The following is a 25,795-nucleotide window of genomic DNA, read 5'->3' on the forward strand; positions in this document are numbered from 1 at the left end:
AATGAGTTGGCTCTTTGCATCAAGTGGCCAAAGTATTGGAGCTTCAGCATCAGTCCTTCCATTGAATATTTAGGGTTGATTTCCTTTTACTATGTGCTAGATACTGTGCTGAGAGCTTTGGGAGTATTATCTCCTTTAACCCTTAGCAGTCTGCAAGATGCTATTTTACAAGTGAGCCAGCTGAGACACAGAGAGGCTCAGTCACTTGCCCAAGGTCACACAGCTAACACGTGGTGGAGTTGAGATTTGAACTGAGGTCATCCTGCTCCCAGACTGCCCTGTTTTCTGGACCTTACCATGAAAGTGGTTGCCTAGAACCATGCTAGGAATAAGGAAGCAGTTTAAGAGATGCTAATGTCCTTCTTTCTCCACTCCCAGTAGGTGCCTCTGATCCCCTCTGAGCAGCACAGTCCTGCTTTAGGCTGAACATTTCAGCATTCCAACTAGAGTTGCCAGGTTTGGTGTTTTTTTTTTTTTTTTTTTGAGTTGCCAGTTTTAGCAAATAAAAATAAGGCTGCCCAGTTAAATTTGAATTTCAGATAAACAAGAAGTCATTTGTTAGGGTAGCTATATCTCGTGCAATATTTTGTTGGCATTCCCAACAGAAGCCTAGCCTTCCTTCCATCCCCACTCTCACTCCAGCCCCCCACCGGATCTTAGCAACTGAGTCAGGGGCTCCAGGTGGAATGCCGGGTGGGGAGGTTGAATGGAGCAGGGTAATAAAAGACAAAGGACAGAGAAGGAATCTTGGATGAATTGGGTGCTGAGTGCCCCATAAAGTAACAAGGATGCTTTTTGAAGGATTGAGATGTAGGTTTCTCCAATTTGACTCTTTCTCCAAACTTGTAGACTCCCTTAAAACCACGCTTTTCAGACTGGAAAAGATACCTAAAAGATTCCAGAAAGGTATGCCAGTGAGTCCTGGATGCCACAGATTAAAGACAAAACATCCCCCCTCCTTGACTAACATTTTCACTTGAGGATGTGCTAAGAAAACCATTATTAGGTATTAAAGCAAATAGGCATCTGATTGAGTAGGATGCAAAGGGCCAGGAATGTTTTAAGATAAAACCTACGATTTAAAAGAAAGTTCAGAATGGCAGGCTAAAGTGTTTGCCCCAGACTCTCAGGGAAGGGAGGCGCGATCACCCTCCTCTCCTTTGGGGGGGTTTTCCTTGGTGGCGGCGGGGGGGGGGTGTGTTCTCCATGGAAACGGGCGAAAATTGCTGCCGGCGTCCGGGAGCTGGGAGCAACGCACCCAGGCCTGCGCGGAGAGAGGGAGAAAGTGAAGCTGGGAGTTGCCACTCCCAGGGACTTGCTGGAATGCGGTTGGAGGGGGTGGGGGTGGGGGGGGCGAGCTGAGAGCGCGCTTGCTCCCAATCACAGGAGGAGGAGGAGGAGGAGGAGAAGGAGGAGGAGGGCTGCCTTGAGGAAGTACAAGAATGAAGTTGTGGAGCTGAGATTCCCCTCCGTCGTGCCCACGAAGCCGAGACGAGCCCCTGAGGCCGCCGACCGCTCCAGCGCCCGGTGCCCTTTCCGGCGCTAGCGCCCGGCCCCCTTCCCTCGCCCGCCCGGCGCCCTCCCCGCCCGGTCCAGCCGGAGCCATGGGGCCGGAGCGGCAGTGAGCACCATGGAGCTGGCGGCCTGGTGCCGCTGGGGGCTCCTCCTCGCCCTCCTGCCCCCCGGAGCCGCGGGCACCCAAGGTGGGTCTGGGGTGGGGAGGGGAGGGAGCGGCGACAGGACCCTGCCGCCTGGGACCCCCGCCGATGTCCCCGGGCACGCGCGGGTAGCGGGGGGCATCGGAGCTCCTTGATCCTGGGTTTCAGATAGTCGGGGCGCTCGAAGCCGCGGGCCCTCGGCTCGGAGGGGCCAGAGAAGGTGGGGTAAGGGGGCGATTATGCCGGAGCGGCTCTAGATGGGACCGGCGCTTTGCAGGCTCCGAACTTGTCATAAAAGTTCTCTGAAGTTGCTCAGAAAGTTTTCCTCAAAGGGTGAATTGCATGTTGTGTGTGTGTGTTTTCCCCTTTCTTGAGCCCCTCAAGCGCCTCTCTCAAAGCCTTTCCAGTTGGCAACCTCCGCCTCCAGACTGGACTGGGCTGGATTCCTGGGGGTCCCTTCTGCCCGGCCCCCTCCCCGCCCCCTTTCGGCCAAGTGGGTTGAGTTACTCCGGCTTCGGGCAGGATCGGGGTGCGGAAGGGGGAGGTGGGGAAAGCAACCTGTCCAGTCGGAGCCGGGGAGCCCGAGGGTGGCCAGTCCGACGGCAGCGTTGCCTCACCGGAGCCGGGGGTGGGGGAAGGGGGAGAAGTTTGTTTTGAACAAGTTTCCTTAGGGCCGACTTAGGGACTGTGTGCTTTGTCACTGGGAAAGCGTGGGCCACGGAGGGGTGGCCGTGTGTTTTCTGGTCTGGGGCATTAAAGTGGGAGGATTCTGAGGGAGGGACTCCTGGGCAGTGGGAGGGAGAGGGGCTAGCTAAGGAACCGGGAGAGACGCAGGTGTGCTGGGCGCCAGGCTCCTCTGCTTTTCCTTCATGCTGTATGTGGGGAAGGGGGGCGGGGTACTGTGTGTCTTCCCCGTCTGTCCATCTAGATGCGTAATGATTAAAGCTAACACGTATGGGAAATGCGCCCTGTGCCCGGTGCTGTGTGTGTTTGCCTGGGTTCCCTCCTTTTATCCTCAGAACAACCCTATAAGAGGAGTCCTACCAGGGTTCCCATTTTCCAGGCAAACACCTGGGCTTCAAAAGGTGAAGTGGCAGCAAGTAATTGGTGGGTCCTGGATTGGACTCCAGCTTCCCCACCAGCTCAGCGGTAAAGAATCTACCTGCCAATGCAGGAGATGCAGGTTCGATCCCTGGGTCAGGAAGATGGCCAACCCACTCCAGTATTCTTGTCTGGAAAATCCATGGACAGAGGAGCCTAGTGGGCTACAGTCCATAGGGTCGCAAAAGAGTCTGACATGACTTAGTGACTGACTAAACAACAACAGATCGGACCCAGGCAGTTCGACCCCCACCAGCTACACCTTGGAAAGCACTGTATTCATCTGCCTTGAGCACTGGGGGACACGGGGCCCTGCATCGCTGGGTTGTGGGGAAGCCAGAATGAGAATGTTCTCGGAGTGGCGGCTGGTCTCCCTGGATCAGGGAGTCTGGAGACGGGGTGGGTGTTGGCCTGTTTGTGTGTGCCCGAGGGCCCCTCTGTCAGAGCTTTGCTGTGTTATCTGTGGGGCTACTGTGTCAGGGTGTTTTTGAGTTGTGTGGCCTATGTGTTCCTGTGTCTGGGCTTTGCGTGGCCTCCCCGCGGTCCTGCTGAACTCTGCCCTCTCAAGGAACTCCCTCTAGAGCTGCTGTAAACAGCAGGAGGTGGCCCCACGCCACCTTCTCTCTGAGCAAGGAGCCTCCCCGTCCCTTCCCTGTTTCCCAGGCGGGCTTTCGGATGAGAAGAATGAGGCAAGGCTGGGCTGCCAGGCCGAGCCGCTGCCCTCCTCACCTGGGCCTGGGAGGTGAGCAGGTGGAGTGCAGCTAGGCTGCTGCAGTATTGGGTACTGGGGGCTCCTCAAGGCTTCCTCACGCCTCGGCCCACAGTGCTGGGTGCTGTGAGAGGCATGTTGTGCAGGGGAATGGCTAAAATGGCAGAGACCCACCCAGCTGCCTCTAGAACTCCCAGTATATGCCAGGGCTGAGGGGGAAAGGGAGATGGGGAGAAAGCCCAGGGGTTTGGGATTTTCTTTTCTAACAGTCAAGGTTTTGTAGAGTGCAGCAAACACATCTTGGACAGACCATAGTTTAGTTCCTAAAGGATTCTCCCCACAGCCTCCTTCCTTCTTTTTGCTCTACTTAGGGAAAGCAACCTCATCCTACTATTCAATAAAAAATAATAATTGAAAGCTAGGCTCAAATGCCAAAAGAGAAAATACATTGTATTACAAAGTCAAATACAAAGTGCTTTTCATTTTCTCTTGGTTTGGAATTACCCAGACTCCTGCTTTATGGACTTAACTTTTAGAAAAGTACGGCATGTTTCCTATTTGCCAAGTTCTCATCCACTACAGTTTCATTGCTTCTCTGCAATAATCCTGTGAAGTAGGCACACAGATGAGAAACTTCTCTGAAGTTCAGAGAAACAAAGTGACTTAGCCAAGGCTTCCTAGCAACCCAATAACGTCCAGGGCATTTTTGGACTCTGATGAGGAGTCATTAAGAGTTGATCAGAGGGGCTTCTCTGGTATTTCAGTGGTTAAGAATCTGCCTTCTAATGCTGGGAACACAGCTTAGATCTCTGGTTGGGGAACTGATTCCCACATGGCTCGGGGCAACTAGTGAGCCCAAGAGCCCCTGCATTCTGGAGCCCGAGCATGCCACAACTAGAGAGAAGCCCGCACACCACAAGGAAAGATCCCGCATGCTGCAACTTAAGACCAGACAGAGCCCAAAAAAAAAAAAAAAAAAAAATTGTTGATCAAAGTGTTACGCAAAGCCTCAGGGGCAGTCAGGTGGCCAGACTAGGGCAGAGGTGCTGTTTTGTTATTGTGGTGAAAATAAGGGTGAGCTGCACCCCCAGCCCGTTTCCCTCTTGGCTTTGGAGTTCTTCCCTTCCATGTCCAGTCCATGTCTGCCTTCCTCTTGTGCCCTCTAGGCTTGGCAGGGGATGGAAGGCAGGAGTGGGGCAGAGGCCAGTGGGACTAACAGGGCTGCAGGTGAGGGAGGGACCAGTGTGAGGCTGGCACTGGGGCTGGTATAGGGCCAGGCTGGGTGTTCCTGCCCCTGGTGCTAGCATGATCTGCAAAGAGATCCCCCTGTCTGTACTGTGGGAAGCCCCTCCACGCTGACACCTCCATCTTTCAGTTGGCCACCTTTCCTCCCCACCCCTGGGATGAGAGATGCGGTATGGAGAGGGGTGTGTGCTCTCTTAAGGAGTGGGAGAATTATTATAGCCAATGGTTGCGTTGCCCCAGCTCTGTTGACAAAGTCTTGTCATGTTTGCACACTGTTTCTTGATTCATTATCTCATTTAACTCTCCTGTAATTTCTCTGTAGAGAGTAAGAGTTGTTATTGTTTATTATCCGCACCTTACAGCCAGTCAGGTCACTGAGTGCCTGCTACGTCACAGGTACTACTAGGCGTACAGGTGAATCTGATTTGACCTCTGCCCTGGAAATCCAGGGACTTGATCAGGGTTACACTGTGAGCAGCCCCTCCAGGGTTCTGGCCTAATGAGCTGAGCCCAGGCCCCTGTCTGATCCACCAGGAGCGTGTGCTAGGGGAACCTTGGTGTCCTTGGAATGGGCTCTGGCCCTGTGGGTCTGAGGCAGGTGAGCTTTGGGGACGCAGGCAGTGTTCATGGAAAAAAGGAAGTGTTGGCTTTTGTGCTGGTGACCAAGAGAGGCAGGTGAGGCTGAAGGCTGGTGAAAAGAAGAGAACCCACTTGAGAGCTCCCTAGAGCTGGGACCTGACCACTGACATTCAGTTAGAGAAACATGGGGACTGTGACCAGCCTTTGGGCAGAGGGCTAGACACAGTGACCTCAGCTGGTCCCTTTTGGTTTGGAGACTCTTTTTTTAAAACTAATTAATTAATTTTTGGCTGTGCTGTGTCTTAGTTGTTGTGGTCAGGCTTTCTCTAGTTGCGGCCAGCAGTGGGCTACTCTCTAGCTGCAGAGCTCAGGCTTCTCATTGCAGTAGCGTCCCTTGTTGTGGAGCACGGGCTCTAGAGTACATGGACTTCAATAGTTGTGGCTCACAGGCTCTAGCGTACGGACTCAGTAGTTGTGGCACACAAGCTTAGTTGCCCCGTGGCATGTGGGATCTTCCTGGAGCAGGGATTGAACCTGTGTCCCCTGCATTGACAGGTGGATTCTTAACCACCAGACCACCAGGCAAGTGCTGGTTTGGAGACTCTTGCTTGGAGTTCATTCATTCTTTCATCCCCCACACACTTACCCAGGGCTCATGGTGTCCTTGACTCTGGTCTGGTCCTGCCTCACGCTGCCTTTGCTCCAGAGATCTGGTTCCTGAAGGGTAGGTGCTCTAGAGACAAAATTCTCCTATGTGGGACAGGACCTCCTATTCTGGAGGAAATCACTGAGGGAGAGTGGATATGGGGACCACTGTGAGGACTGGGGAGAGGGAGATGAGTGAGAAGATGGGGGTGTGGAAGTCCTTCTTGGTTTCATGTCAGGTTGGGTGTTATTAGTCCCCAGGCCTCCAGGGAGTAGGTCTCAGAGTCCCAACTTTACCACCTGTTGCAAACAATTAGTCTTTATTTTTTGGCCGCATGTGGGATCTTCATTCCCCAACCAGGGATCGAACCCTCACCCCCTGTACTGGAAGCTCAGTGTTATCACTGGACCGCCAGGGAAGTTCCCACAAGCACTTAGTCTTAATCAGACTCTAAACGGCCACAAACAAACCCGTGGGGCGGGGCTCCCTCTCTTTCTGGTCCTCCCGCCCAGCTCAGCCACTCGGCCTAGAGCCTGTGGTAATCAGTGGCATCAACAGAGCTGGTGTGTATTTACCTTTGCACAGGGTGTGGGGTGGGGCGTGTGTGCAGTTAGGCCTAGTGGAAGGAATGTGGGATCTAAAGTCGGGCAGACTCCAATTCAAATCGTGCCTCTGTTGCTCACAGCTTTATGATCTTGGAAGCATAATTCGTGGCAGCCTCAGTTTCCTTCTTTGCAAAATCAGGGTTGTGAATCCCAGCCTCTGGGGGCTGAGTCTCCACCCAGAGTGCCTGCCCGGCACACAGGAGATGCTCAGTTGACCCTGTTGCCCCCAGGGTTCCTGTTGTTGTTTTCCTATTGCCCGGCTACCGCAGCTGGTGTGTCCCTTCCAGGCTACCGCAGCTGGTGTGTCCCTTCCAGGCGGCAGAGGCCGCAGGGGGTGGAGACGGCCCCTGCCCCGGCTCTGCTGGTCCCGGTCCCCAGCCTGGGCTAGGGCCTTGGGGTCCAGACCTGGAGACAGCTGTGCCTACAAAGCAGCTGAAGCTGCCGAGGCCGGGGGAGGTCCTGGCAGCGGGCGTTATTTTGGGCCTGGTGTGCCACCCCCGGATCCTGTTTCTCTTGGGAGTCTGGGGGGAGGGACCCTTGAGTTCTATTTCTGGCCCACCCCCCCGCTCTTTGCTTCCTTCCCCTCCCCTGGCCAGAGGGGTGGGAAGAGAGACCACTCTGGGTGTCCCTGGGAGGCTGCCTGCTTGTGGCTTTTGACCCAGGCCGGACCCCTGGAGCTTGTTCCCCCAGCCTTTCCTCCGATTTCTGGGGGCAGAGGGTGTCTCTTATTACCTCTCAGGATTTGACCTTAGGCTCCAAGTTGTGGGGAGAGCAGAAGCCCTGGTGTCAGACCCCACAGTCGGCCATTGTGCTGTCCCCCTAAATCTGCACGTAGTCCATGGGAGGTGGTGTGGGGACCAACAGGAATTCCAGACAGCTCAGGCACCTGTGGATCTGTGGATCTGGGGGTGCCCTCCACCCACCTCCCCCGGCACACCCTCCTGGGCAAGACGCGCCAGGTGATTCATCTTCTTACCAGAGCAGAAAAACGAGTTCCACTGGGCCCTTTAATCTCCCCCCTGCTAGTAGGCATGGTGCCAGCTGCTGCCAGAGCGCCCCCTTACCAGGGGTAGTTCACCATTTTCTAGTGTCCCTGGACTTAGTGGGTACTTCTGGTCTCAGGGACACTGGACTGGGGTCCAGGTGGGCTGGGGAGCAGTTCATCTTGATGCCACTTGGCTGGGGGTTGACAGTGGGCAGGTACACAGGGCTGACGTAGTGCCCTTGTGGCAGTTGTTTCGTGGCACAGATTCTGCCAGCTGGTTCTGGAGTCTTGCCCTGAAGAGGTGGCAAGGGTGAGGTACCAGCAGAGGAGGCTTTGGAGCAGGCAGAACTCTGGCTCAGCATCTGCAGCTTGGCTCCAGATGCCCAGAGTTGGGATCTGACCCTCCTTTTCTCTGCCTGGGGAAATCCCAGAAGTCCCTGCAGTGACCAGGCCACTGGTGGTCCCCAGGCCCCAGCTATGACTTGAGCTGACCCTCCTTCCCCACTTTCTGGGTGGCATTGCGGGGGTGGGTATGCCTTGCCAGGAGGTTGGCATGTGGGTGGCATTGTTTGCTCGGGAAAGGGGCAGGGGGTATCCAGAGGATTCATGATTCATCATCGCCTCTCTTGGGGGATTTTTACCCATTGGCCCTGAGTCGTGCCTTTGGGACAAAAGAAGGCTTTCTTTGCCAGCCAACACCCTGGATTGAACGGACAAGCTCCCTAAGGCTGGCCCAGTGGGACCCCCTCTGGATGCTCAGGATGGGCCAAGTTGGTGGGGGGGAACCTCTGCCCTGATTTCCCCCCTTTTCCCAAATTTGCACACTTTCTTTTGCTGTTGCACGTGGCCAGTTGGAGAAGCTTGCTGCGCAGGCCCTTTGACCCGTCTTCTCTGTCCCGCCAGTGTGCACCGGCACAGACATGAAGCTGCAGCTGCCGGCCAGTCCCGAGACCCACCTGGACATGCTCCGCCACCTCTACCAAGGCTGTCAGGTGGTGCAGGGTAACCTGGAGCTCACCTATCTGCCTGCTCATGCCAGCCTCTCCTTCCTGCAGGTGAGGCCCATGGGCAAGACCCAGCCAGGCCCTGCTTCTGGCGGGGCTGAGCCCTCTGCCTACAGATGGGTGGTAGAAGAAGGTTCCCCACCTTCCGTTTTCTCTGTCATTGTGGCTCCTGAACCGGCAAGTTATTTCTGATGTCTCACCCCATCCGTCCTACACTAAGACCAGTTGATTCCATGTCTACAGTATGGCTGACTGTGGACATCTCTGGGTGGAATGCATCTATTCCTGGGCTATATTTTTTGCTCTCTCACCAGCGTGCTCACCTTCCCTTGTCCAACTGTCCCAGCCACTGTCCCCCTCCTACCTGGAGTAATGAAAGGCCTGGCAAGTTCTGAGTCCAGTTCTGCTACTGACAAGCCCTGTGAATGTGGTCTAGCCCCTGCTTTCACTGGATCTCAGTTTCCCTATCTGTATATTGGGAGCCATGAGTGCTTCTCTGTGTCTCAGATGGTAAAGAATCTGCCTGCAATACAGGAAACCCGGATTCAATCTCTGGGTCAGAACGATCCCCTCGAGAAGGAACTGGCTACCCACTCCAGTATTCCTGCCTGTAGAATCCCATGGACAGAGGAGTCTGGTGGGCTACAGTCCACGGGGTCGCAAAGAACTGGACACGACTGAGTGACCAGCACTACATTGGGAGCCATAGGCATACCTGGACTCCTCCTGGGGAGCCCATTTAGAATATCATGTGGGAAATATATGTGAAAGGGTCAGGAACAGGAGAGAGAGTGGAAGCCAGCCTCTGGGTTATGTCCCAGAGCGGGGCCAGGTGTGCGACGCTTAGTCCGTTGAATCCCAGACATCATCTTGTCCAGGCCTTTCCTTTACAGATGGAGGAGCTGAGGTGTAGAGAGGGTGGGGTGCCTGCTCACAATTTACAGAGTGCTGCCCCCACCCCCTCATTTTCTTTCTTAAACATACTAGAGTCTGGTCCTAGAACCTGGTTCGGGGAGGTGGTGGGCAGAATGCTTGGCAGCTGGGCCCCCTGCCCAAGATCCCCAAGCACAGGGGACCTTGAGGAGGTCTTGGGGGTGGGTGGTAGTGGTCCAGGGCCCGATTTGCCTCAGCCCTCTTTTCCTCTGTCCCCTCCCAGGAGATCCAGGAAGTGCAGGGCTATGTGCTCATTGCTCACAATCGAGTGAGTCAGGTTCCACTGCAGAGACTGCGAATCGTGCGAGGCACCCAGCTCTTTGAGGAACACTACGCCCTGGCCATCCTAGACAATGGAGACTTTCTGGAAAGTGCTGCCCCTGCTGCAGGCATGGTGCCAGGAGGCCTGCAGGAGCTGCAGCTACGAAGCCTCACAGGTGGCCATCTTTATCATTGAAACTTTCTGCTGATTACTGAGAGCTGGCCAGGGGTCCCTACAAGCCAAAGGGAGACTTTGTGTGAATCATAACTGGGGTCTCTTCTGGATGGATGCAGGTGGAGCTAGGAAAGGCACCCTTGTGAAGATTCAAAAAGATTTCCCCTCTTCCCAGGAAGTCACAGCTTGCACCAGCCCACATAGTTTGATGATTAGGATGCAGGCTGGATTTTTGCCCACTTCTTGGCTGAGTGCACATGTACAGTGAACAACCTGTGTAACTGTACGTGGCAGCCCTGAAGCAGACAGTGTTTCAGACTTCAGTGCCCGGTGCTTTGCATGCATAATCCTATCAGCCCTGCCATAATCCTGCAAGGGAAACATCGATGTTCTCATTTTACAGATGAGAAAACAGGTTTACAGAGGATAAGTCACACAGCTAGTTAGTGGTGGTGAGGCTGGGTTTCACACTCTTTTAACTGCTAAGCCATGTGCACACAGTAGAGGTGGAGGAGAGCAGGCAGTGACTCTGGATCTTTGTTTGTGGGTGGTATTGACAAGGCTCAAAGATGCTGAAGGGGTGTTCTCTGCTCCCGGAGGAACCTGGGGTGTGTTTCAGCAGCCTGCTCCACTTTTAGAAGGCAGGCAGGCCCCAGGGGAGATAAGAAGATGCCAGATGGGGGAAGAAGCCCCTGATCATTGCCCACCCTACAGAGATCCTCAAGGGAGGGGTCTTGATCCAGCGGAACCCCCAGCTCTGCCACCAGGACACGATTTTGTGGGAGGACATCTTCCACAAGAACAACCAGCTGCCCCTCAAGCAGATAGACACCAACCGCTCACGGGCCTGTAAGCCTCGCTCCCCCCACCGCCTACAGCCACTGCCCTTTCTCACGCAGCCCAGCGACCCCAAACTCCTGGCTTACTCCTTGTCCCCCTCTGCTGCTGCACTAACAAGCACCCATTTCCCCTTTCTCTGCATCTCGTCATCTCTGTGGTTCTTTGTCCTGTTCTTCTCTGCTTCTCGATCATGCCCCTGGCTTTGAAGTCCTCTTTTCCTGCCTGGGTGTCTCCCTCACTGTGCATTTCACATCCTGGTCTCGGTCTCTCTCACTGCCTCTCTGTTTCTGCCTCTAGGCGCACCCTGTTCTCCAGCTTGTAAAGCTCCCAAATGCTGGGGAGAAAGTCCTGAGGACTGTCAGAGCTGTGAGTTACAGGGCGGCCCAGGGTCTGGAGGGCGGGGGCTGGGTGACATGGGAGCCAGCCCTCGGCCTCATCCCTGGGGCAGGAAGTCTCCCCAGAAGGTGATGCTGGTGCCTAGAGTGCCGCCCAGCCCTCATCCCGCCTCCCCTTCACAGTGACGCGGACCGTCTGTGCCAGCGGCTGTGCCCGCTGTAAGGGCCCACAGCCCACGGACTGCTGCCATGAGCAGTGTGCTGCCGGCTGTACTGGCCCCAAGCACTCCGACTGCCTGGTATGTGCCCCCTGGGCCCCAGCCCTCAGGCTGCAAGGGGAGGGGCATCCCACCCGGTGTTGTCTTATGGCCCCTGGCACACCAGGGCAAAACAGCCCTATGCCCACCCACTGTCTGTCCCCCAGGCCTGCCTCCACTTCAACCATAGTGGCATCTGCGAGCTGCACTGCCCAGCTCTGGTCACCTACAACACGGACACCTTCGAGTCCATGCCCAACCCCGAGGGGCGCTATACCTTTGGTGCCAGCTGTGTGACCGCCTGTCCTTGTAAGTGCCGGGGAGAATCACAGTCTGAGTAATTTTGCTGGGAAGTTTGGTTTATATAAATGGGAGCATGTTGTGAGTATTGTCTGCCGCTGGCTTTGGAGAGCTGGTCATGGCAGTTGTGTCAAGCTGCCCGGTTCTTTAAACAGCAGCGGAGCAGGTGGCGGCAAATAGTAGCAGCTAAGAGCCCATGCTCAGGAGGCTTGCATTCAAGACCTGGCTCTGTCACTTACTAGTCATGTGAGCTTCTTGCTGCATCTCGGTTTCCTCATCTGTTGAATGGGGGCAGAAACAGTCCTGCTCTCGTAAGGTGGTTATAAAGTTTAAATGAGTTAATATTTGTGAAGCTATTAAAACTGTGCCCAGTTGATACTCAGCACCCCTAAATGTTAACTTTTATTCTATGGTCAGATGGATCTGAGTTTGATTTATTAGTTCCCCTGTTTACTGATAAGCATTCAGACTAACCTTGAATGTGGGGACTTCTTTCTTCTCGTGGGAGACAGCAGTGGGCCCTTGGATGCTGGTCATACCTTCCCCATGGTGGGCTCGAGTATAGAGTGTAGGATCAGGCCATTTGGGTTCATGTCCTGGCTCCTCCACTTTCTAGCCCAGCGACCTTGAGTAATTTATAGAAAACTCTGTGCTTTGATTTCCCTTTTGGCAAAATGGTAGTCTAACAGTGCTTATCATCACATGGGGCTTTCGTGAGGAAAGGATGAGTGTCCAGGGCTCAGATGTGTTGTTAAGGGCATCTCAGTCTCAGTTGATACCATTCTCACTGTGCTACCTGGGCATGGTGACACGGCTCATGGTGGGCGGGGGGTGAAAGGCCAGGGAACGTGGACACATGATCTTGACCTCCTCAGACAACTACCTGTCTACGGACGTGGGATCCTGCACCCTGGTGTGTCCCCTGAACAACCAAGAGGTGACAGCTGAGGATGGAACCCAGAGATGTGAGAAGTGCAGCAAGCCCTGTGCCCCAGGTACACATTGGTCGCACCCCCCCCCAGAGCAGCCGGCCTGGCCTGGCCCACTGCACCACCCTTCCTCAGACCCTTCTGGGACCCAGTCCTTTCCTCCCACTGACTCTGCCCCTGGCCCTTCCCCTGAGCTTCCCACAAGTTCCCCTGTGTCTCCTGTCAATGTGGGGAGGGGGCATGTGGCCCCAGGAGGGGACTGTGGACAGGATCCAGGAGGCTGAGTTCCTGGTGCTCCAAGTGGAGGCTGAATGCCCTGCTCCCTCCCCACAGTGTGCTATGGTCTGGGCATGGAACACCTGCGGGAGGTGAGGGCGGTCACCAGTGCCAACATCCAGGAGTTTGCCGGCTGCAAGAAGATTTTTGGGAGCCTGGCATTTCTGCCAGAGAGCTTTGCAGGGTAAGGATACTCGAAGTCAAGGGTGGACACAGCCTGAGACAGCATCAGGGCAGCCACTGAATCCTGAGGCCCCAGAAGTGGCAGCATTTCTAGGGGGTGGTGGGAGATGGAAGTGGGAGACCCAGGATACAAAGGAAGCAGGTGGAAGAACAGCTTGGCCAGGGGTGGGGGGTGTGGGGGCAGGGGAAGTTTTTTCTCTTTGTTTTTGGTTTTTGTTTGTGTGTTGTTTTTGGTTACACCATGTGACTGGCTGGATCTTAGTTCCCAGACCAGGGATTGAATCTGGGCCCTTGGCAATGAAAGGGAGAAGTCCTAACCATTGGACCACCGGGGAATTCCTGGAATTTTTCTCATAAATGACATGTTATCTATAAACATGCATTTACTTGTATCGAGGTCACGCCATCCAGATAAAGTAAAATTCTCTTTGAGTTCATAGTAGCTTTATTCATAGTGGCCGCAAACTGAAAATAATGCAAATGTCTATCAATAGCTGGACTTCCCTGGTGGCTCAGTAGTAAAGAATCAACCTGCCAATGCAGGAGACACCAGTTTGATCCCTGGGTTGGGAAGATCCCCTGGAGGAGGAAATGGCAACACACTTGCCTGGGAAATCCCATAGACAGAGGTGCCTAGAGGGCTACAGTTCACGGTGTAGCAGAAGAGTTGGACACAACTTGGTGACTAAACAACAACATCAGTAGCTGAATGAATAAACACAGCTTACCCTTGGACCTCATGGGTTTGAACTGCTTGTGTGTGTGCTAAGTCACTTCAGTCATGTCTGACTCTTTGAGACACTATGGACTATAGCCTGCCAGGCTCCTCTGTCCATTAGATTCTCCAGGCAAGAATACTGGAGTGGGTTGCCATGCCCTCCTCCAGGGGATCTTCCCCACCCTGGGATCGAACCCATGTATCTTATACCTCCTGTATTGGCAGATGGGTTCTTTACCACTAACACCACCTGGGAAGGCCTTTGAACTGCTTGGGTCCATTTAAATGTGAACTTTTCCCAATAAATCCATACTGCAGTACTGGACAATCTGGAGTTGCTTGAATCTGAAACTGGATGCAGAGGGCTGATTATATAGTTATCCTGGGGTTTTCGACCTCATAGAGGGGTTTGGTGCCCCTAACCCAGGCATTGTTCAAGGGTTAACTGTAAAAAATGGTATATCCATACAGTGAAATTCTCAGCAATAAAAGAAACAGCCTATGTATACACAGAACAACATTATGTTGGGACTTCCTTGGTGGTCCAGTGGTTAAGACTTCGCTTTCCAATGCAGGGGGTGCGGGTTCCATCTCTGGGGAGCTAAGATTACCCCATGACTTTTGGCCAAAAAAATGGAACATAAACAACAATAAACACTATTGTAACAAATTCAGTAAAGACTTTAAAAATGGTCCACATCAAAAAATCTTAAAAATATTATGCAAAGTGAAATAAGTCAGATGAGAGGTCCACACTGTGATTGCCTTTGTTCCAACATAGGCAAAACCACTGTGTGATAACACAAATCAGAACAGTGATTGTGCCAGGGTGAGGGTCTGGAAAGGAACACAAAGGAAATTTCTAGGGTGATGGACATGTTCTATGTATCACTGGTGGAGGTGGATATGTGAGTGGATGCATTTGACAAAACTCATCAAACTGCACACTAAAAATCTGTGTGGTTTCTTGTATGTGAATTATACTTCAATAAAAATATATGTTACAAAAAGGAGAAAATTCACTTCCTTGATCTCTACTCCCCTTTCCAGAGGAGACCACTGGTAACAGTTTGTGTGTATTCTTCTAGACCATTCATACATATATAGACATACATGCACAGAGACATGTAGTTCTAATAATTTGGGGGGGAAGGTTGATTTAAAATGTGAGCCTGCTGTGAATATTGTCTGCCCCTGGCTTTGGAGAGCTGGTTATGACAGTTAGTTCATGTTCAGCTGCCTTGTTCTTTCAACAGCAGTGAAGCAGGTGGCAGCAAACAGTAGCAGGTAAGAGCCCAGGCTGCCTGGGTTTGAGACCTGGGTTCTACCACTTACTAGTCATGTGGCCTTCTTGCTGTGTCTCAGCTTCCTCATCTGTTAAATGGGGGCAGAAATAGTCCTGCCTTCATAACGTTGTTATAAAGTTTAAATGAGTTAATATTTGTAAAGCTCTTACAACTGTGCCCAGAAAATACTATTTGTTTGGCCAAGAAGTTCATTCAAGTTTTTCCAAAACCCAAACAAACTTGTTGGCCTATCCAATACATTCTCCTAAATGTTAGTTTTTCATCTATAGTCTAAATAGATCAGGGTTACATTTAACAGCTCCTTATTTACTGATGGAATATTTAGGTATTTAAAACATTAAAAAATTTTTAATTTACTGAGGGTTTTTATTTTCCCTCTAGCAAACAGTTGTCTCTTGTACATGCCTCTGGAAACAGGGGCCAGTGTGTCTCTAGGGCACATTCCTAGAAGTAAGAATTTCTAGATCAAAGGATGTAAGTATTGTTTTGGTAGATCCTGCCAAACTAGGGCCTGTGCTTTGAAGCTCAGGATGATGGGCAATGGGTTTAAGTGGAGGGGACTTGGGGGAGGATGACAGGGCCAGCTTGTGGAGCAGGTTGTACCCATCCCCTTCCTGGCCCTGCTGACTCCTCCCCTAATCCTTCTTCTAGGGACCCAGACTCTAACATCCCCCCGCTGCAGGCTGAGCAGCTCCAAGTATTTGAGTCTCTGGAGGAGATCACAGGTGGGCCCTGTCTCTCTGAAGCCTGCTCCCATGGGGCTGGGGATTCTTATCCTGGCCCCATACCCTAGCCTCCCCCTGTGCCTGCAGGCTACCTGTACATCTCAGCATGGCCAGACAGCTTGCCTGACCTCAGCGCCTTCCAGAACCTGCGAGTAATCCGGGGACGAGTTCTGCATGAGTGAGCACCAGGGGAGGGGGTCCCTGCCGAGAGAGGAGCTGCCCAGGGAGGCCCGGGAGAAGTTTTGGGTGTATGTATAGTGGGGACAAGGGGGTTCCTGTTCTCCGGGGACTCCAGCAGCAACCTTTCCATGGGAGTTTGCAGTGTGTGCTGGGGACAGGAGGAAGGCGAAGGCAGTCCTGGCTGATGCGGGAGGGTCAGCGGTGCGCTGCCCCCCTGCATTTGAGCACCACTCCCCCTCCCACAGTGGTGCGTACTCGCTGACCCTGCAAGGGCTGGGCATCAACTGGCTGGGGCTGCGCTCTCTGCGGGAACTGGGCAGCGGGCTGGCCCTCATCCACCGCAACACCCGCCTCTGCTTCGTACACACGGTGCCCTGGGACCAGCTCTTCCAGAATCCCCACCAGGCTTTGCTCCACAGTGCCAACAGGCCAGAGGATGAGTGCGGTAAGACAGAGAGCCCAGTGCTGCATGCTCCCCGTCTGCCAGCGCGCGGGCGTGCCCAGGGGCCTCTGGCGGCAGCAATCTGGGACTTCCTTGTGCATGTGCCGGTCCCAGGTGCCCCATCGCTGACCCAGCGGCTGGCCTGGCCTCTTGGCGTGGCTTCTAGCTGGGTCTGGCCACGCTGCCTTGGCATCCCTCCCTTCCCTTTCCTCTGTTCCTGGAACCTCAGAACTTTCTCCCTGCTGTGCTGCCTGTCTAGCCTAGAGCCACGCCCACAAACTCCGCCCCCCCCCCCCCCCCCCCCCCCTCCGCGTCCCCCACCAGCCTCCATGGGACCTGGAACCTCCCATAAGAGTCCCCTCTGACCCCTTCCTCCTCACTGCAGTGGGCGAAGGCCTGGCCTGCTACCCACTGTGCGCCCAAGGGCACTGCTGGGGTCCCGGGCCCACCCAGTGCGTCAACTGCAGCCAGTTCCTTCGGGGCCAGGAATGCGTGGAGGAATGCCGAGTACTGCAGGGGTACGCCGGGTGGAGGAGGGGGCAGCCAGGAGGTGGGGGGAGGTGCACAGGGGCTCCTTCCAGACCCCTTCACTGGCTGTCCTCCCCTCAGACTCCCCCGAGAGTACGTGAAGGACAGGTACTGTCTGCCGTGCCACCCCGAGTGTCATCCCCAGAATGGCTCAGTGACCTGCTTTGGCTCGGTGAGGTGCTCGTGGGCTCAGAGCTGAGTAGTGGGAAGCAGGGCAGGGTTGGGGAGGGGGAGCTGCCAGGGACCTGGCCAAGTCCAGTAAAATGTTCCTGGGGACGGCTCCAAGCCCAGGCCTGAACAGTAGGAGAGTGAAAGGAGGCTGGGATGCTGGGAATGGCAAGAACTGTGGACCCTGAGACCCTTCCGACCTTGCAGAAGGTCCAGGGAAGCCTGTGCACTTGGCTGTGGCAGTGCCAAGGTGGTTAGACCTGGGCGCCCAGGCGTCAGATTACCTGGATCCAAATCCAGGTGTCACTTCCAACCTCAGTTGGCTCATTCGTGAAATCAATGTTATGCTAGTACCATTGGGATACAGTAAGAATTAACTTAAATAGGGTTTGGCACTGTGCCTGAGCACCGGGATGGTGGGTACAGAACAGGGGCAGCAGACATAGCAGGTCTGGGGCTTCCCAGAAGCAAGGTGAAAAGTGCTGCCACGTGGCCATGGGAAGTACCAAGGGGACCCAGGGGCCTAATCTTGTTGCCCCAGGGGTATCAGTGCCAGCCCCCCGCAAACCCTTTCTTCCCTCCCAGGAGGCTGACCAATGTGTGGCATGTGCCCACTACAAGGATCCTCCCTTCTGCGTGGCTCGCTGCCCCAGTGGTGTGAAGCCTGACCTCTCCTTCATGCCCATCTGGAAGTTTCCAGATGAGGAGGGCATATGCCAGCCATGCCCCATCAACTGCACCCACTCGTGAGTCTGAGGGCCTTCTGCATATAAAGAAGGGCTTGTTCCAGGAGCCTCTCTGAGGCTCTTATTGTAAAAGTGGGATATCTCTGCCTTTGTTTACCCCAAGGCCCTTAACTTTTTTATCTTTTTTTTCCTGATCACAAAAGTAACACGTATTGTTAAAAATTTTTAAATTAAAGCATGAAGGATAAATTAATAGTATTAGCAGTTCTAGTCCAGTGTTAATAACTTGCCATATTTTCCCTCCAGTTTATATGTGCACATGCTAACATATGTATTATTATATAATACATAAAATGTTTACATATTATTTTAATTCTCCAATTCTTATCTGTGCACGTTCTAGTCTATATTTCTTACAAAAATAGGAACATAGACCATACCTATTGTTTGCAAATTGCTTTTTCTCACGCAACACTGCAGTTTTTCTTGCAATGCTTTTTCATGTCCTAATACAATGATCCACCCTGTTCTTTTTATTTTTTTACTTTGTTGTTTTTGATAACACGTGGAACACGTGCATACATTCTTGTAAGACACATTTTCAGCAGAATCAAAGTAAACAGTGTAAAGCAGAAGTGCCTTTTCTCCCACTGCCCCACCTACCCAGTCCCTCCCCTCCCTGGGGAGAACTACCAGGTTACTCTGGTATGTGCATTCATCCAGGCTTTTCTCCACATATTTACATAAATGCATTTTACGTTTATGTTAGGTTGAGTCATATAAGATTGCTGTTTTTGGAAGTCAAAAATGATCAAGAAACAACAGTTTCATCTAGCTCATCTATTTCTCAGCAATTTCATTTGACTCATATACACTTTGCTCCCCCGCACCTTCCCCTCTTTATGTATCTTGGAGGTCCTTCCTTGTGAATGCATATCAATCTACCTCCTTTTTTTAAAAAAACTATTCAATCTGCATTATGGATGTAGAGTTATTTAGTTGTGTCCCTGCCTGAGAGTACTGACTGAACTTATTTCCTTTTTTGCTTTTTGGCAGTTTATTGCACTTGAGCTCCATGTACAAGTGAGCATCTTATACATGCCCCCCTAGTGTACAGGTGTTGGCATTTTTAGGGTTTATCCCCAGAGGTGGAACTGCTTGGAGGACAGCAGTAGTTTGCCCGACCACAGAAGTAGTTTACACTGGCATCCTCTACAGAGGAGATGGCCAAGCTCTTAGACTCGATGCTCCTTTGGGTGCCCCCACTTCCTACCCACCACAGGGAGGTGCAAAGGATATGGGTTTTCAGACTGGAGGACTTCCCCGTGGGGTGGTAGAAAGAGCCCTGGTGACCTTGAACCCAGTTTCTGCCTTTGTCAAGTGGGGATCATAACCTAGTCACACCCACCTCCTGGGATCCTGTGAGGCTGGAGTGAGTGCAGGAGGTGGTTCCCAGCCTTGTTGACGGGACTCTCTCTCTCTCCTGCAGCTGTGTGGACTTGGATGACAGGGGCTGCCCTGCCGAGCAGAGAGCCAGGTCAGCCTGGTCCCCAGAATGTGTCCCACATTGCCCTCAGTCCCCCACTGACCCCTGGGTGGTCACTGCTGCTGGGTGCCACATCCTGACATGACATGTGTCCTCCCCAGCCCACTCTTCCACTGTGGATACTCCTTTCGATTAGCTTCAACTAGTGAATGGAGGGGCTTCCCAGGTGGTGCAGTGGTCAAGAATTGGCCGCTAGTGCAGGAGACACGAGAGATCGGGGTTCAATCCCTGGGTCTGGAACATGTCCTGGAGTAAGAAATGGCAACCTACTCCAGTATTCTTGCCTGGGAAATCCCATGGACAGAGAAACCTAGCTGGCTACAATCAACAGGGTTGCAAAGAGTTGGGCCCGACTGAGTGACTGAGCACATATGTGCGCACACACATGCAGTGGATGGAAGGCCTGCTCGGCTTGCTTGGGGATCAGGGAATAGGAAGATACCCAGCACCTCCCCACCCTGTATAGCTAGGGGTCTCATAAGGGACACAGACAGCCTTCAACTCCCTGGGATTCGAGGCACGTTGAGAAGAGAGCATAGCTGCAGCACTGAGGGAGGGACAGTGAATACTTCCCTGGGGTCAGTGGGAGGCTTCAGGCACATGAGCTAGGTTTTGAAAGAGGGGCGGGAATGTCACTTGTGTTAGGAGGAAGGCAACCAGGCATCATGGTGAGGGGTGTCCAGAAAATCTAGGATGTGTTTGCTGAAGAGTCTGCTGTGGTGGGTAACTGACTAAGCACAGAGGAAGGAGTAGGGGGTGAAGTCTGAGTCAGGTCACGGCCAGATCTGGAGGGCATAGGCCCTCCCCTACCATGAGGCCACAGGCCCTGTGATGTCCATCACTGCCATCATTGGACTTGATTTCTAGGCAGAGGGATGTTTTGGGAGAAAAAGGTTGCAGTGTGTCCTCAGTAAGCATTTGTCCATGAAATAAGGGTCCATTAGAGGTCTGTGATAAGCCAGCCCTTGGCTAAGTAAGGGAGGGGAACAAGGATGACAAGGATGCAGGGTCAGTGCCCAGGAGATCCTTCTATCCCAGGATAAGCAGAGTCTTGAAAGATGACTTCATGTGGAAAAGGTGGGCCAGGCAGAAGTATTGTAACAAAGGCTGGGAGTTGTGGAAATCGTGACCTACGGGTGAAAATTTTGGCTAGAACATCAGACTCACTGTGTGCACATTCCTGGGCCCCACCTCATAGCACAGTCAAAATCTCTGGAGGGTGGGGCTCCATACTCTCACAGGTTGACCAGCTCCCTGGTGAGTTTTGTCAGAAGTTTCAGAATCCTGGTCTAGAGACATGGGCAAGAGCATAGACAACTTGGAGATGTAGGTGTAGAGGGTTTTGAATCCTAGCAAGGAGTCTGGACTTTATTCCCCCGACAGTAAGGAGCCAAGGTAGGTTTTAGAGTAGGTCAGACAGGATGAGAGCCTGTGGGTCACCCTTCTGAATTCCCTTTGCAAATGCCAGTGACAGTCAGCCCCCTCTCCCTCCTCCCCCTCCACTGCACCCCGCCGTGGGACCCCTTCATCCCCCCTGCCCCAGACTGGTCCCCAACCCATGATCCTGGCTCCTGCCCCCAGCCCTGTGACGTCCATCATTGCTGCTGTGGTGGGCGTTCTGCTGGTTGTCCTTGTGGGGCTGGTGTTCGGCATCCTCATCAAGCGAAGGCGGCAGAAGATCCGGAAGTACACGATGCGGAGGCTGCTGCAGGAGACCGAGGTGAGGCGGCCAAGGGCCTCTCATGCGGCCTGGGGTTTGAGGCCCAGCCCGCGGCATTGACCCACTATCCCCTCACCCCAGCTGGTGGAGCCCCTGACGCCCAGCGGAGCGATGCCCAATCAGGCTCAGATGCGGATCTTAAAAGAGACAGAGCTGAGGAAAGTGAAGGTGCTAGGATCTGGAGCTTTTGGCACCGTCTACAAGGTCAGGGATGGGGCCAAAGTCCCCGGGTGGGCAGTCCTAGAGGATGCTCCAGGGTGTGACCCAGGGTTTGTTGGGACCACAGCCAGGAGCCAGGGAAGGTGCAGTTAAGGATAAGGGATTGGGAGTGGCCAGTGGGTCTAAATGGTGAGGTTGTTGCTAAATAATGGGGTTGGCCCAAGGGTGGGGGAGGGAATTGGGAGCACAAGTAGTGACCCCAAGTAGGAAGACTGCAGGTTGGATCTGGCAGGCCCTTTTCCTGCTCACATCCTCCTCTCTGCACAGGGCATCTGGATCCCCGATGGGGAAAATGTGAAAATCCCCGTGGCCATCAAGGTGTTGAGGGAAAACACGTCTCCCAAAGCCAACAAGGAAATCTTGGATGTAAGCCCTTCCACCCTCTCCAGCTGGGGGCATGGGGGAACCCCGGGCTGCAGGTCTGGGCTCTCTTTTCACTGGGGTTTTGGGGGACACTCTGTGATTCCCCCAAATCTCTACTCTTACCCTCCCTCGTCTGTGGGCCATGGTTCTGGTTTGTGATGAATGGGATTGGATTGGGTAAGGGTCCCATTATCATGGCTCAGCCCTTGGGAGGGGTGTGTGGTGGTTGGGGGTTAGTGGTTTCCCATACCCTCTCAGTGTGTACCCTTGTTTCCAGGAAGCATATGTGATGGCTGGTGTTGGCTCCCCATATGTGTCCCGCCTCCTGGGCATCTGCCTGACATCCACAGTGCAGCTGGTGACACAGCTTATGCCCTATGGCTGCCTCCTAGACCACGTTCGAGAACACCGTGGGCGCCTGGGCTCCCAGGACCTGCTCAACTGGTGTGTGCAGATTGCCAAGGTATGCACTTTGGGGGCCAGGGCTCTGCAGGTGCCCTTGGGGAGCATGCCTCTAGATAGGGAGGTTTCCTGGGAGAGTTTGGCAGAGCGAGGTCCACACTAACGCCTCTAACCCCAGGGGATGAGCTACTTGGAGGATGTGCGGCTTGTGCACAGGGACCTGGCTGCCCGAAATGTGCTGGTCAAGAGTCCCAACCACGTGAAGATTACAGACTTTGGGCTAGCTCGGCTGCTGGACATTGACGAGACGGAGTACCACGCAGATGGGGGCAAGGTTAGAAGAGGGAACAGAGCGAAACCAGGCGGGGTGGCGTCTGGCCCCTGGGAGGACTCAGACCTGTTGGAGGACTTCCTTCTCTGCTCTACCAGGTGCCCATCAAGTGGATGGCATTGGAGTCCATTCTCCGCCGGCGGTTCACCCACCAGAGTGATGTGTGGAGCTATGGTGTGTGATGGGGTGGCTAGGGAGGGTGGACAAGGAGCCACGGCCCTGGGGAGAATGTGGGTGGAAGGATGGGGCAAATTAATGGACACCTTTAGGATGAATGTGGGAAGGAAGGAAGTGGCTGCCAGTGCCTCAGTCTGCCAGAGTCTGTGCACTTCCCAGGGACTGGGGAAAGACCAAGTTATCTCCTGCCTTTTGGCACTGCATCTTTCCTCCTTCCCCCATGGTGCCAGGCTCTTGGGCAGAGCCTCTGAGGCTCTGTACACTAAAGCTGCCTCTGGTCCTCCCACCGCTTTACCTCATCTCTGCCCCAGGTGTGACTGTGTGGGAGTTGATGACTTTTGGAGCCAAGCCTTATGATGGGATCCCAGCCCGGGAGATTCCTGACCTGCTGGAGAAGGGAGAACGGCTGCCCCAGCCCCCCATCTGCACCATTGATGTCTACATGATCATGGTCAAATGTGCGTTCTTGAGCTGTGTTGGCTGCTTGGAGGAGGGGTGGGTGGTCCTGGGTGGATGGGCCTACAAGGGGAATGGGAGGGGGCCAAGAGCATGGTGATATGGTTAATGGAGTCTCAGAAGGCTCTCCCTGCCCTTTTACAGTACCAGTCCAGAGGAGCTAGCAAGGGCCAGCTAGGAAAAAAGACTGATGCAAAACAAAAAGGGGAAACTATAGATTCTCTATCATCAGAGGGCTTTGGACTCTAGTGTTGTCTAGACTAGGGGTGGGGATGAGGGGCGCTGGATGCAGGCTGCAGCCAGAACTGAGATGCCAGGCTCTTGCCCACCCCCAGGTTGGATGATTGACTCTGAATGTCGGCCGAGGTTCCGGGAGTTAGTGGCTGAATTCTCCCGCATGGCCAGGGACCCCCAGCGCTTTGTGGTCATCCAGGTACTGAACCTTTCACCCCATCCCTGCCTATGGCTAAGGACACTCTCCCTTAGAAGGGAAGAAAGGGAGAATGATTCCTGGGTCCCAGGCCTCCAAACTCCTGCCTGACTCGTCAGATTCGTAGCCCTCCCTGAGCCACCCTCAGGAGGCTGCACACTGGGCTAGGGAGAGGCTGCCACCCTCAGGAGGCTGCACACTGGGCTGGGGAGAGGCTGCCACACTACCTCCCTCCTCCCTAGAATGAAGATTTGGGCCCTGCTAGCCCCCTGGATAGCACCTTCTACCGCTCGCTGCTGGAGGATGATGACATGGGCGACCTGGTGGATGCAGAGGAGTACCTGGTACCCCAGCAGGGCTTCTTCTGCCCAGACCCTGCCCCGGGTGCTGGAGGCACGGCCCATCGCAGGCACCGCAGCACATCCACCAGGGTCAGTGCCCCCATCACATGGTGGTGGGTGTGGTTGGTTACCTCCCCTGACTCCAGTGGACTAGGATCCCTTCCTCCAATGTCCCCCAGCCATTACCTCTCATGGAGAAGGTCCCATTTTCCCTAAGAAGGGTTCCTACTTTGATCCCATTTTTCCAACTGTGATCCCATTCTTTCTACTGTTACACATCAGAGATGATTTATCTCCTGGGACCCTGTCACCTCCCATGGAGCCTCCATCTCAGATCCATGAATCACGTCCACTTTGACCTTCTCTTGTCCTCAGAGTGGCGGTGGTGAGCTGACACTGGGGCTGGAGCCCTCCGAGGAGGAGCCCCCCAGATCTCCGCTGGCACCTTCCGAAGGGGCAGGCTCTGATGTGTTTGATGGCGACTTGGGAATGGGGGCGGCCAAGGGGCTGCAGACCCTCCCCCAACATGACTCGAGCCCTCTACAGCGGTACAGTGAGGACCCCACAGTACCCCTTTCTCCCGAGGCTGATGGCTACGTTGCCCCCTTGACCTGCAGCCCCCAGCCCGGTATGAAATCAAGCTCGAGCTGAGAGATTGGGAGGTGGGGGTTGGGGGTGCTCTGCCCAGGCCCTGCTGCAGGGCAGTTGTAGCAGCTGGGACACACAGGTTCCACCCCTCTCACAAGATTCCTTCTCTTGTCCTTTCAGAATACGTGAACCAGCCAGAGGTTCGCCCACAGCCCCCGTCACCCCTAGAGGGTCCTCTGCCACCTCCTCGACCTGCCGGTTCCACTCTGGAAAGGCCCAAGACTCTCTCCCCTGGGAAGAATGGGGTTGTCAAAGACGTTTTTGCCTTTGGGGCTGCTGTGGAGAACCCTGAGTACTTGGCACCCCGGGGCAGGGCTGCCCCTCAGTCCCACCCTTCTCCAGCCTTCAGCCCAGCCTTTGACAACCTCTATTATTGGGACCAGGACCCATCAGACCGGAGCACTCCACCCAGCACCTTTGAAGGGACCCCTACGGCAGAGAACCCAGAGTACCTGGGTCTGGACATGCCAGTATGAGCCAAAAGGCCAGGGCCACTGAGGCCCTGCTGAACCCTCAGGACGTGCGGAAGGCCTGACTTCTGGCCCACATCGGCACTAGGCAGGGAGCAGGCCCTTGGGTCATGTCCAGGGGAGCCTGCCATGCCAGGAATCTCCTTTTCTACTTCAACTTCTAGGTGGCTGAGAGCGGCCCACCCTGACTTCTTCCAGATCCTTGGCACTGAATGACTTAGGGAGGCTGGGCCAAGTGTGAAGAAGGCCCCAAGGGGGTGTCTAGGAACTACAGCAACCCATTCAGAGACTGTCCCCGAGACCCAGCTCTGTCCCTGGGAAGAAGCGAGCAGCGGCGGCACCCAGACCCAGTCCTTGTACAGACTGCTTTTTTGGTTTTGTTTTTACTTATGTTTTTTTGTTTATTTGTTTTTTTAAAAATGAAATAAGGACTCGGTGGAGAGTGGGTATTGGGGGGGGGCAGTCCCTGGGGTTGGGGGAGGGATGTCCTCCACACTCACTTTCTCCATCTGCAAATATATTTTGGAAAACAGCTGGACACCAGCTTATGTCTAGGGGTGGCTTGGAGCCGTCCCTTTACTGCTCACCTTTTGAACTTACGTTCAGTTCATCTTTCCTGGAGGGACTGGCTAGGAATCTTTGGAAAGCTTGAATTAGGAGCCTTCTTCCAGTTTTCTGGCTCTTGGGTTGGGGGGAAACTGGGAGTTGGGATTCTGATCTGAGAGCCCTTTGAAAAGATCATTCTTAGGAAAAAAAGAACTCCTAAGGCCACCCACCCACCAGAATGGGGTAATTTCCTCTCTGTAGGTAGGGGGAGTCGGGGAAGGACAGAGGAAACAAGAGGCACTGTCTACTGTGTGACTCATTTTTCTTGCCTTGGCAAGGAAATCACTGAATTAAGAGTAGCTAGGGACAGG

At 53.9% G+C, this 25,795-nt stretch overlaps 1 protein-coding gene across 1 annotated transcript; it reads left to right on the top strand.

Annotated features, from left to right (window-relative positions):
- The first annotated feature begins 1,396 nt into the window (after positions 1 to 1,396).
- On the top strand, positions 1,397 to 25,410 carry ERBB2 (erb-b2 receptor tyrosine kinase 2). The gene is made up of 27 exons (XM_070479408.1): positions 1,397 to 1,703; positions 8,432 to 8,583; positions 9,689 to 9,902; positions 10,616 to 10,750; positions 11,039 to 11,107; positions 11,260 to 11,375; positions 11,501 to 11,642; positions 12,509 to 12,628; positions 12,896 to 13,022; positions 15,698 to 15,771; positions 15,859 to 15,949; positions 16,197 to 16,396; positions 16,779 to 16,911; positions 17,003 to 17,093; positions 17,675 to 17,835; positions 19,265 to 19,312; positions 20,903 to 21,041; positions 21,123 to 21,245; positions 21,528 to 21,626; positions 21,901 to 22,086; positions 22,204 to 22,359; positions 22,455 to 22,530; positions 22,845 to 22,991; positions 23,325 to 23,422; positions 23,662 to 23,850; positions 24,136 to 24,388; positions 24,529 to 25,410. The coding sequence occupies exons 1-27, from the start codon at positions 1,631 to 1,633 to the stop codon at positions 24,882 to 24,884; spliced, it is 3,768 nt and encodes a 1,255-aa protein (XP_070335509.1). The 5' UTR covers positions 1,397 to 1,630; the 3' UTR covers positions 24,885 to 25,410.
- The last annotated feature ends 385 nt before the right edge of the window (positions 25,411 to 25,795 follow it).

Source organism: Odocoileus virginianus, chromosome 17, assembly GCF_023699985.2.
Source record: "Odocoileus virginianus isolate 20LAN1187 ecotype Illinois chromosome 17, Ovbor_1.2, whole genome shotgun sequence".
In the NCBI taxonomy this organism is placed as follows: Eukaryota; Metazoa; Chordata; class Mammalia; order Artiodactyla; family Cervidae; genus Odocoileus; species Odocoileus virginianus.